At 35.3% G+C, this 12,798-nt stretch overlaps 1 protein-coding gene across 2 annotated transcripts in view; it reads right to left on the bottom strand.

Moving 5' to 3' along the window:
- Positions 1–9,611, bottom strand: part of LOC109005577 (dicer-like protein 4) — a 30,164-nt gene extending 20,553 nt beyond the window's left edge. The window contains exons 1-11 of one of the 2 annotated variants that reach the window (XM_018984574.2): positions 9,520–9,611; positions 9,206–9,423; positions 8,169–8,346; positions 6,583–6,693; positions 5,912–6,052; positions 5,739–5,811; positions 3,726–3,790; positions 2,992–3,135; positions 2,746–2,874; positions 1,286–1,424; positions 927–1,023 (exon numbers count right to left, since the gene is read on the bottom strand). In XM_018984574.2, coding sequence (XP_018840119.2) covers positions 927–1,023; positions 1,286–1,424; positions 2,746–2,874; positions 2,992–3,135; positions 3,726–3,790; positions 5,739–5,811; positions 5,912–6,052; positions 6,583–6,693; positions 8,169–8,346; positions 9,206–9,390 — 1,262 coding nt within the window. In that variant the 5' untranslated portion in view covers positions 9,391–9,423; positions 9,520–9,611. Of the gene's footprint in view, positions 1–926; positions 1,024–1,285; positions 1,425–2,745; positions 2,875–2,991; positions 3,136–3,725; positions 3,791–5,738; positions 5,812–5,911; positions 6,053–6,582; positions 6,694–8,168; positions 8,347–9,205; positions 9,424–9,500 lie in introns of both variants that reach the window. The other variant, XM_035690933.1, reaches the window with a different exon arrangement.
- Positions 9,612–12,798: the final 3,187 nt, after the last annotated feature.

The following is a 12,798-nucleotide window of genomic DNA, read 5'->3' on the forward strand; positions in this document are numbered from 1 at the left end:
ATATTGCAAAAGAAATCAGCAACAGTTATCTATCAAAGTTATTGGGGTCTCCAATAATGCAAGTGATTGTAAAATCTTGCACCTTATTTGATTATTTAAAGACTAAAAGATTACTGAAACAAAGAAGTTTGAAGTTATTATGAAGTATGGTACAATCAAATATCTGTATGGTACAATCAAGTAGGGTACCTCACGGATATTTTTTTTTTTTGTTTATCAAAAAAAAATATCCGTAAAGTACCCTAGCAAATTTTTTATGAAATTTCAATGCCTTTAAATGCTTGTATTTCTCATCAGTCTCCACATGCTTTCCCAATTGTCATTGATAATGTTTCTATGGGGCATATGATGTTGGCATATTCCGAGGAAAGATGTTTATGAAACTTGTACGACCAGAATGGGAATATTAAGATAAGTGGAAATAGCAAAAAAGATAAAATAATGAAAGAAGTAATTTATTCGAAGGGTGAGGTGGCAAACCAATTGCGAGAAAGACAACCAGAAGTCACCAATTGTGCAAAAAAAAGACTGATTAATGTGCCAATTAGAGAAAAATTCAATTTAAATTGAAGGAGTGAAAAGGAGTAGAGTGAAGCCTCAATAACTGGTGGAAGTAGTAAAAGAGAATGTGATTAAACAAGAAGGCAACAGAGAGCATGACCACGTGTAGGATAGAATGGCAGGAAAAAAATACAGGCTATTGCTAACCCAAGATGGAAGAAGACCCATGGAGCTGGGGCAATTACTTTGGAATCAGAGCTCAATTGAGTTGAGTTTGAGTTAAGTAGATTGGGTAGAATTTCACTCACGAGGTAGAATTTCAAATTGCCTTTAATATATTTCAATAGTTTATAAATAAAGAACATAAAAGAAAAGGAAGCATCACCATTCGTCATAAAAGCAGTAATAGATACTTAAATACCAACCTGAAGGATGAAAGAATTCCAATAAGGCGTAAAAGCTTTCTTGAAAAATATGGCTCCTTTAAGACCTCTACACGTGACAGATCAGATGAAGCACCATCTACAGAAAAAAATAAAAATAAAAATAAAAACCTTTGTTAACTGTAGAAAGAATTATTCTTGATTTAAACCTTTTTTTTTCTTCCAAGTATTTAATGGACCAGTAAAAGATTACAGATTAAAATATAAATTGTCATTAACTGACCTAATAACAAAAGCACACAACATAACGGATAAAATAAATTATGATCATTTGAATACAGACAAGGCCGGGATGACATTACAGGCTGCAACCAAAAAGAATTCTAAACACATTATAATACCTTTCATACATTCAGAAGCAAAGACTTCAGCAGCATGAGCTAGATATCTATCGCATGCAGAATCATCACTGAAATTTCCTTCCACCTCTATTAATTCATTCCGCTCAGAGTGATCACCAGTCAAAAGAATACGGCTAGCCTTGAAAGGGGAACAAAGAACCGAGAAAAGGTGAATTATAGCATGCCAGCAAACTCAGATTGAAGGACACACGAATGACAGCAAATGAAATGGAGATAAACACAAACAGTACACATGAGACTGAAACATTAAGAAGTGTTTCTACTTTCCCTTGGACTCCAATTTTAAGTAGTTTAACTCACCCTAGCTATATGAAGGAAGGGTTTCTAGACTCCGTCTGTGTGTATCTTAATAGCGCACTAACACCAAAAAAAAACCAACAGCCAGACCTTTATTGGTAAGACAACACTCAATGCATATATCAGATAGCCTATCTTGCCATATGATCAAATATTACTGTGTTATATCATCTTTAGCTATATACCAAATTAGACAAGGACTACACTGCTTCATCACAGGCCTGCCTCTCCTAAAAGTGCATTTAATGCATATATCATGATAGTCTATCCAAAGACAAAAATCATTTAACATACCAAAGAATCCTGGAAGATCAACAATATGCTTTAGCATTACTAGACCAGCCACATCCCCAGAACCATTATATGCAACGTCTCACCATTGTCATCCACTTAACATCGTAGTGTTTCCATGATAGCATTTTAAGCTAGACATTCCAAAAAAGTTTTGTTTCTGTGACATCCAAATTTTAATAAAATTGCACGTCTAAAACTAAATCTAGAATTCTATACATTGAAACCCAGCAAAAAAGAGCCACCCAAAAATGGGGCATTCCATAATTGACACAGGTTGAAACACTAGAGCTCAAAATATCAGAGAGAAAAAAGTTTGCACTTATATTTTGAATGAGAAGCAACACGTTCATCAGGCTTCTACATTCTCAAAGTCTCTGATATGTAGCTGCATTGTATAGTTAACATATGACTATATAGGTATACATTTAAAAATTTTAAACAAATTATAAGAGAGACACAGAATCTCCAGTAAACTTTCCAACCATCTCATCACTCTCTGAGATATCTCTTAGACACCTATTCCTCTTTCTCCACTAAAGTACTCCGGGTGTGTGCGCACATGCTTACAAGCATACATTCAAGAACTCCATTAAGATGCAGATTCTTGTTGCAGAAATTCACATAGGTTTCTTTTGAATATAATTGTGCAAACATTATCTGATATACACAGAAACAGGAACCAAACAAGCTTGCCCAACACTAACCAAAAAGATACAGAAAACAAAACTAGAGCAATTTTATCCACTAAATACGTAAGTGTTTCTTAAGGAAAACAGCACAGAGAGAGAGAGAGAGAGAGAGAGAGTTTTAAGAATCAAGAATATTGTTCAGATGCTACAAGAGCTTACTTGTAATGCTCCCCAAAGGCCAAGGTTTTCCAAACAGAATAACATCTTATCCTGCATTCTTGTTAGTAGCTTCTTCGATTTCCGTAGCTTTTGATGATCATTTATCTTCATACTAAGTGTTGTTATGCACTGCTCTTATCACAGATAGATAGTGGGAAGTGAATTTCTTTTTATAAGTAGCAACAAGTGAAAAGTAGTTGAAGGAAAACAAGTTAGGACCAAGATAAATGTCACAACAATATATACCTGACGTTTCATCTCCTCAAGTTTACTACAGTATGTCAAATGGGAGCTGGATCCCTCATTTGTAACGGAACCATAATAATATACTCTAACTATAGGAGACGCTACAAAATTATCCAATTCTCCCTTATCTTCAACGGAGTAAACCTGCAAAATAAAATGAAGTGAACTTTGATCAAACAGACTTTGTAGCATCAGAGCAGAATGCAAACTTTAGTTTAAAGATCCAAAAATACATAATCTGTCACATACAAGGCAGAGACATATGTAGGTCAAATACGAGTGCATATCAAGTATACCTAGGGCCATCCATAAACACAAGAACAGCCTTGTGACGTCCCCTTGGATTCAGTCATATGAAGATAGGAGACAGCCTTCCTAAGGTTTATCAGAGCTTGGATTTTGAAAGCCCTGGCCAACCCAAGAAGTGCTTTGTGCTGTTTCCCTAGATCATGGCTAGGACCATAGCATTGGTAGGATTGGTACATCCCACCATGGCTACGACCATAGCAACGGTTATGTATATTAACACAATGAAGACAATTTCATATGAAAAAAAGCTCTTTATAGGGTACAAAGACTATTCAAGGGGCCCAAACTCTTGTAAAATTTATAACACCTGTAGTGATCTAGTAACCTAGTTTACATTGTTATTTAAACTATGAAACATCAAAAAAGGAAGTTAAGAACTGCATCAACCCATATTATAGCTCAAATTTACAGTTTCAACATCCCACCTTTGCATTGAGTAAGTTTTCAAGGCTATTGATGCTTTTTGGTAAATTTGCTTGATCGGAAGCACCTGAAAGAATAGCAAATGGATGTGAAGAATAATGTATAACGAAATGAGAGATATAGTAATTCTAGTCAGAGTCCTTACACCACACACCCCTGCCAGCATGGAATTTCTTTTTTTTTTAATCAAAACCACAACACGGGTGACTTACATCTCAAATCCTTTGCTTCAAGACACAAATATCCCCCTTCCCCCGCCTCCCCCTTATCTTCCCCGAGCGTGTAATTTTTTTTTCAAAGTTAAATGCACGCATCCCACTGCATCTTCTCCCCAAATCTCCCTGTCACCCTCCATAATCCCTTCTCAACCCCCGCCACCCTTCACCGGCTTCCGTTTAGAGTTTTTCCTCCATTTAATGCTTGAACTATGCGCAACAACCTTCACTCTACAATATGAGGGTGGTATGAAGGACTCAAAGAGAGGTTTGGAGAGGGGGTAGCCCCTTTCTAGTACCATCCAAGGCTAAGCTCCAAAAAGGCCGGCTAATGGACATCCTTTAGCGAGCCTAAGCCACTGGAAAGCGCTAGTAAGCAACCTAGAAACATTTAAATTTTTTTTAAGCAACCCAGCAACTCAGAGACCCTTTCACCCCCTTTTCCACCCGCCAAAGTTTTGGTGCGTTTATGGTGGAGAGAAAAACAGAGATCGACAGGCATTTCTCATTGCTTCACTGCAAGTATTTCTTTTTGAAAAATGATATTTGCAGTCATAGAGTATGCAAGCGCCATGCACTCATTTTGAAAAAAGTAAGTAAATATGGGATTCACGTGAAAAAATTAATTTTTTAATGGTGGACCCTAATCTTTTTCAAAAGGAGTACACGGTGCTTGCACAACCCATGATTGTATCTAGCATTACTCCTTTGCTTCCTTAGAGATATAGTGTCTGTATTATTTTCTTTAGCTTTAGCAGATTCATGGGTTTGTGGGGTGGTGTTTGGTTGACGATGAAATGTAAGAAATTGGGAAAAGATTGATTATTTGTATCTCAGATGGGGGGGGGGGGGGCCTGGAGCAGGGAGTTCTTTGCTTATGAGTCTTTCCACTTTCTAGAGTTGGGTGGCTTAGGGGGACGGGGGAGGCAAGAGGTGGGTGGGTTTTTGTTTCAAACTGAACCGTGAGTTAGAAAAGTTAGACCGGTGTATGGTGTGAAAAATAAAACCAGCTGATGTTTAGCATTTTCTGGGAGATAAGTTATTAATATCCTAGCATGGACTACCCAAGTAGAAGAGCAAGTCAAGAACCATCACGAGCAAGCAAGGCAGCAATCCTTAATATAGGTTGTATAAAAGAGGAATCGAGATAGTATAGTACTTTTCTCGTAGTACGTGCCCAACTAAATCTCTATTTAGAAATTCAAAGAAAATCTACTTGGCCAAATTTTGTTTTCTTTTCTTCTTTTGGACTAAGGAGACAACTGGCTACACAACAAAGGGAATCCTCCCACAACCTTGCTCCCACCCACCACTGCCCCACCTCCCCTTCAAATTCCAGTCAAAGCAAAATCAATCTCGCATTTCTGACAAAATCCCCTTGAAAGCAAAGTCTAGCTCACACGTTCGATCTAATATAATGTTTAATTTTGTCCATTTATAGCTACCAAGAGTCTAGCTTAATAAGCCTATCAGAATAAACTTTAAAATCAAAATCTTGACAAAATATTAGAGACTATTAGACTAAGGTGATGTTTGGATGTTGGGAGTTTCTAAAATTTTCGAATGAATAAAAATCTGAATTACCAATAACAAGCATATGAATATAGGCCCATTTAACTTAGAAATGACAAAATTACTAGTCCAAGAAATCTTGAAAATTCTTATCCAAGTCAAACACCATATAACAATGGTACAAACCACATAAATTGTATATCGACATGATGGAAGAACTGACACACTCAGACAATCTCATCAAGGTTAGTGCTAAGAATTTAAGACAAAAGCATAAGATTACATTACCTTTTCCCACAACTGGAGATGCAGTCATGCCAAAAATACGGGGATTTTTTCCAACATTGGTTTTGTAGAAGAGCTACAAAATGAATACAATCTATATAAAACTACTGACAGTAAAGATGAATGTGGGAAAAAGCAACGCATGTTAGTAATAAGTGCAACCAAGAGCCCTTTACTTTCATGATTTTTGCATAAGGATGGTTTGTTTTGATTTGAGCATGATGACACTCGTCAAATATCAGGAGTGCAATTAACTCCATCCTGATAAAGCAGTGGTATAAGTTACGCAGAAGTATTTGAGGCGTCATAACAAGAATCTGCACAAAACAAACACAGAAAAACAGAAACACTTCAAGGAAGATGAAGCAGGTACGGGAACATCTCGTGGCAGAAAGAAATAAAATTTGTTTCTCAAAAGGCTCAAAGAAATATAAAACGGTTAATGGAATATATTCTTATTAAAATAGGGGCGTGGGGGGGGAGGGGTGCGGAGCAGAATTAATGCAGATCTTTAAGAAAATCTCAGCAAGGAGGAATAAATTTCAATCCTTTAAATCAACTAAAAGGTGTTGACTTCAGTTCAAGGAAGAGGATGTTACCCCAATTTTATTTATATGCCCTCACTTGTCATATATAGATCTATCACACTTGCTATGAAAGAATGATGATATCCAGATTATTAGTGACATTTTTTTTATATAGGTAAAAAGAAATTTTATTAAACCAAGTAATTAGGCATAGACCAAGTATACAAGAGATTATTGGAGACATGAAAAAATAAATTCACAGTTTTTAGAAAGATGAACACGTCCACATATAGAATGTATATAAGTATCAAAGCTTATACCTCATACTGTTCAATCTCTTTTTTCCAGTCTTCATGGCTTTTCAAATGCTTAGAGCTCCCACCATAGATCCCGACCTTGAAATCAATAGAGTCTTCTATGACCCTGGCTTGCTGAGACAGAAAAGAATGTTGATTGAAAACCATATGACAATAGAACGGAAAGATGGCTATTTTAAATTAAAATTACAAATAAGTTATCAAATACTAGCAAATCGGAAGATGTCTTGAATGAACACAACCATGCCGCATACAGCAACTGAATTAATCAAAATAACAACCTTGTAATAAAATTTATGTACATGGAGAATTTTCTGATAGGTAATCAAGTAGATTTATTCATAATAATAGGCATAGCTAAGTACATAGGATGTATACATGAGTAATACCTAACTAGAATTTAAAACCTGTACATGGAGAATTAAAACAATAGAAAAGGCCATACAGCAAATATGACAAACAAACAAATGAGTACACAAATCATTATAAGATTTAACCAAGAAAATGGCAAAACACGTGTTAGCAAAATATGGTTGATATGTCACTAAAAGGTGATGATAATCATAACTCTATTTATTAAATTCCAAGATCCCTAGCAAGATGAAGATAGCACACAGAAACAGAGAGGCCTTCTATGATACCCCATATAATAAGAATAATGGTAGGTGGTGTATAGGATCTCACATTACTTGAGAATGAGAAGTTCTTGATCTTTATAATGTTCTAATGGGGCTCCAATTGTATCATTGACTAGTCATTTTTTAGTATAGGCCTTGTGGTTTGGGTCTTCTATTGGGGCGTTACAAATGATATAAGAGCAGGTCTCAACCAGAAATGTGGGATTTGAACCATGTCACCTTATGATGGACTAGCCCGACAAGAACGTCGGGACTTTAAGTGGGCTAGATTGTGATACTCCATATGATAAGGGTAGGTTATGTATAGAATCTCACATTACTTAAGAATGAGAAGGAGAAGTTCTTGCTCTTTATAATGTTTCAATGGGACTCCAATTGTATCATTGACTAGTCCTTTTGGAGTATAGGTCATGTGGCTTGGGCCTTCTATTGGAACGTTACAAATGGTATCAGAGCCTGTCTCAACTAGAAATGTGGGATTTGAGCAGTGTCACCTATGATGAACTGGCCCGACGAGGACGTCGGGACTTTATGGGGGGTAGATTGTAATACTCCATATGATAAGGATAAGAGTAGGTGGTGTATAGGATCCCACATTGCTTAGGAAAGAAAAGTTCTTGCTCTTTATAATGTTCCAATTGGGCTCTAATTATATCATTGACTAGTCCTTTTGGAGCATAAGCCATGTGGTTTGGGCCTTCTATTAGAGAGTTACAGCTCCCATGACCACTACATTCATGATAGAAAACTACATGAACGGGGCACTAAATATCAACAGTCCAGCCCCTTTTCACAGCAAACATGTTCACCTCAGCCAAGCCAAGGAGCAACACACCCCTCAACTTTTGTGGAGCAATGTACTAACCATATAAGCTACAAATTTTCTCTAATACTTAAGTTTCCCAAACTAAACAACTAATATGAAAACCAAACTGATAAATAGCAGCTCACCTGCTGAACCAGAGCCACTGTTGGAGCGAGAAAAATACATACATTCTTCTGGGGATTCCTTATTAAGTGACCAAGTTCGTATATAAGCAGCACGGCAATGTGGGTCTTCCCACAACCTGTCCCCAAATAAACAATTATGTTCTCCTCCAAAGCTTTCTTGCATAGCTCCAACTGGTACCTTTAGAAAACAAATGTATCAATCAAACCCCACATCAACCTCCTCCTATATTCTAGGAAAACATGCAACCAATTATTCTAAAGGAAAGAAATTCTGAAGGTAAATTAAGCCAACAGAGAAACACAATTGGCTTAATTCCGCTATGCTATATTTTCCCCAAAAAAATCAATAAAAAGAAAAAACCCGAGAAAGTTGAATGTAACGCCCCATGGAAGGCCCAAACCACATGGCTTACATTCCAAAAAGATTAGTCAATAATACAATTGGAGTCATATTGGAATATTATAAAAAACAAGAACTTCTCCTTTCCAAACAATATGGGATCTTATACACTACCTACATTTATCTTTATTATATGAAGTATCACAATCTCCCCCTTTAAATTTCCGACATCCTCGTCGGACCAATCCGTTGTAGGTGGCATGGCTCAAGTCCCACATTTCTGGTTGGGATAGCTCTGATATCATTTATAACACCCCAATAGAAAGTCTAAACCAAATGATCTATATTTCAAAAGGATTATCAATGATACAATTATAACTCCATTAGAATCTTATAAAGAATAATAATTTATCTTTCTCAATCAATATAAGATTTCATACATTACCTATCATTAACCTTATCCTATGGGGTATTACATTGAAAACTCAAGAACTTAAGCCAGACATCAGTCAAGCATTTTACTTTTTCGAAGCAGTCGCTCTCCTGGACTTTCCCATCAGCCAAAGAGCAAACAAGTCACCGACACGCAACACAGACAAATTCAAAAGAACTGAAATACTACTTCAGAAAGAATAACTTTCTAGCAAAAAAGGCAAACTCGCATCAGAAACGAACTATATAGATTGAAATAACGTACTTTCTCGCGATCTTTCTGGGGTCTTTTCCAGTCCCTTGAGCACTTGAACGTGGTTCCTGTCCATCTTCATAAACACCAGAAACACCCAAAGACCGTTCCACGGGCGGCGAGGTGGTGGTAGCGCAAAAAGTCGTAGCAACGGCCATAAGATGATCGGCTCCGCCGGACACTTCGCCGTCTGGCATTGACTGCGGTTTCTTGCTTCGGTCACTCGTTGTCTGACGAAAAAACAGAAAAAGTAATTGGAAGGATAAGAACAGTACAATCAGAACATACATTAAGAAAGGAATAATACAAAGAGGAAGAGCACCAACGTCAACCGACGACTGATCCCAAGTCTCTGAAGACAAAAGTTCTCCCCGTACCGTGATGTGGGGGCCTGTGCTGTGAGTTTAGCTTTCGTATCGTAGTCATGAAGCTGCTATGTATAAAATTGATGGGTCTCCTTTATTCTTTTTTTTCAAAAGACAGTATTTAATAGTTATGTTGTTTTTACAAATGGGATTAAATAGATTGGGATAAAAATTAAAAATTAAATAAAATATTATTAAAATATTTTTTTAATAATATTTTTATTTTAAAATTTAAAAAAATTAAATTATTTATTTTATTTTATTTAAAAAATTTATAATAATTAGATAAAATTATATGAGATAAAATAAAAATAATTGTAAAAATAAACGAGACATTAGTCGAAAATATTTTAAATTTTAAATTTTTTTTAAAATCAAATTAGATGGTATAAATATTTTACTAATTATCTATATTAAATTATAAATAAAATCTTTCTTTTACGAAAGTAAAATATAAGTTACAAGAATGGAAAGCATACAAAGTTTACCCTATGCTCTAGTTAATGAAAGTCTTTTGCACTACATATAATTTTGTGGAATTTCTATTGGGATTATTCTGAAATATTGTTTGATAAATGGGACAAGAGCGAAATCTACCAATAGGATGTCCTTGTTCATGTTAATCAATCTCTAAAATTTAATTATTTTTTTTCTCAAAAAATATCAAAAGTCTTTTATAACTTTATAATTAAAAAAAATATATTTTTTCTCTATTATCCATTGGGCCATAAAATTACATTCTTTCTTTTATAAAGATATTTGCTGAGTTTATTGATTTACAAGACTTGAACACAGGGCTTAGGAATAAATGGGATATTTGATTTGGTATTGATTCCATTTATCATCAATAAGCAATACGCATCCATTTGTATTAGTTATAAATAATAAGATTTCAATATGGATGAAGTTTTAAAAGTATTTTTTTTGTCTCTGTGGTTATATGGTTTTTTGAAAAGGTTATGCTAAACCCTCTTAATATTTTTGAAGTAGTCATGATTTAAGGAACAAGTTTCTAGTTTGGCCAACTCAATATTGACCAACCGTCATTATACCCTGCTACAACTTTCAAGAAAAGAATAATTTTATTCTTCGTTTAGATAATGAGATGAAATGATATGATTTTAGATAAAAGTTAAAAATTAAATAATATTAAAATATTAGTTTTTAATATTATTATTATTTTGGGATTTGAAAAAATTTATATTTTATATGAGAATTTGAAAAAGATGTAATGATAAGATGATATGTGATGAAACCGTTTCTATATCCAAACGGGGCTACTCATTACACATGATTTTTTTATTTTTTTATTTTTTTTCTCTTAGTAAGTATGTAATGTATGGATGATGAATAGAAGATCTCAATTAGTCTAGTAAGAATAAAATAAAATAAAAAATTAAAATTAAAACATATATAGTGTGTGGTGGGATGATGTGTAATTTTTTTTATATATAAGTAAGAGATAAATATTATGGATATGAATGAAGTAGGCATAGCCCATATACACAGAAAGAATACACCTAAATACATTCTAAGAGCGATAAATTACGACAAGAAATCATGAACATTGTCCCCATTTAGTACAATAGTGGAAAACCAAAGCAGTAAAGTGTGGAGGAAAAAATTATTCAACTCCGCCATTGTACATTACTTGTCTTCAAAGTAACGCGCATTCATTTCCGACCAAATACACAACATGATACATAACGGGATCATCTTCTATACAGTTGCCACTTGATGACAACCTTACATCTTCCTCCAACAACCCAACAAATCCACCACCCTCAAAGGTGTAACCCAAGCAATATCAACCTTTTGAAAGATCTCATCCCACAACACACTTGTTACCTCACAATGCAGTAAAAGTTGATCCACAAATTCTCCATTCTTTTTACATATATAACACCAATTCATTACAATACATCCCATTTTTCTCAGATTGTTCGTGGTCAAGATCTTCTCGAGAGCAACATTCTATACAAAAAATGATACTTTAATAGGCACACGAGACCTCTAAATATTCTTCCAAAAGAACGGTGTATGATCATGTGTTGACAAAATTTTATAGTACGCCTTAACTGTACATTTCTTGTGATTATTAGACATCCATTTCAATCTATCACGATGTGCCATAAGAATCCCCATGGAGTATAGTAAGCTAAAAAAATATGATACGCTATATAATTCTCAATCGTGAAAATTCCTATTTAAAAATATATTCCACTGATGAGCGCCATGAGAAAATAGGTGCATATCCACCATTGAAGCCTCCCTATTAGCTGCAATATGATAGAGAGCCAAAAAAGCCATTTCCAATGCATGTTCTCCACATCACATGTCCTGCCAAAAACTGATTCGATTACCCTCTTTGACTACAAATCGAATGTGTTTTTCAAAACAAGGCCACCCCCTTATAAACTTCCATAAACCAACAGCATACCCCTCATCTCATTTCGTTGGAGCACCAACCACCCTAAGCAGCTTCATATTTAGCGTCGATAATTTCTTTCCATAATAATCCCCTTTCCGAATGATATCTCCATAGCCATTTCCCCAGTAAAACTTTATTAAAAGTTCTCAAGTTACACATTCCCAACCTCCATACACAACTAGAGCACAAACTGTCTTCTATCTAACTAGATGTAATTTATTCTCCTCCCTCATGCCTCCCATAAGAATGTTTTAAAGAGTTTCTCAATCTTGTTCACCACCCCTGCAGGCATAGGAAACAGAGATAAATATATATATATATATATATATATATGTGTGGGAAGGTTAGTAAGGATGCTCTTAATAAGAATGAGGCAACCCCTTTTCGATAAATACATCAATTTCCAACCAGCCAACCTTGTCTCTATCTTTTTCACCACCCCATTCCTTATAGCTATAGCCTTAAAAGTTGCTCTCAATGGAAGGTCCATGTATTTCATTGGCAAAGAGGACACCTTACAATCTAAAAGACTTGCTAAACTGAGAATATTTGAGACTGCACCCACTGGAACCATCTCGGATTTATCAAGATTCACCTTAAGCCTCGACACTGCTTTAAAACAAAGTAATAGTGCTCGTAGAGTTTAGATCTGGCTACTATCTGCTTCACAAAAGAGTAGAGTATTATCTGCAAATAAAAAGTGTGAGATGATAATAGAACCACCAGTGCCATTACCCACCTGGAAACCAGATAAAAAACCTCCACTAACAGCGGCCTGTAATATCCGGCTAAGACCCTAAAAGAGAAGA

This window comes from Juglans regia, chromosome 6 (genome assembly GCF_001411555.2).
Source record: "Juglans regia cultivar Chandler chromosome 6, Walnut 2.0, whole genome shotgun sequence".
Lineage (NCBI taxonomy): Eukaryota > Viridiplantae > Streptophyta > Magnoliopsida > Fagales > Juglandaceae > Juglans > Juglans regia.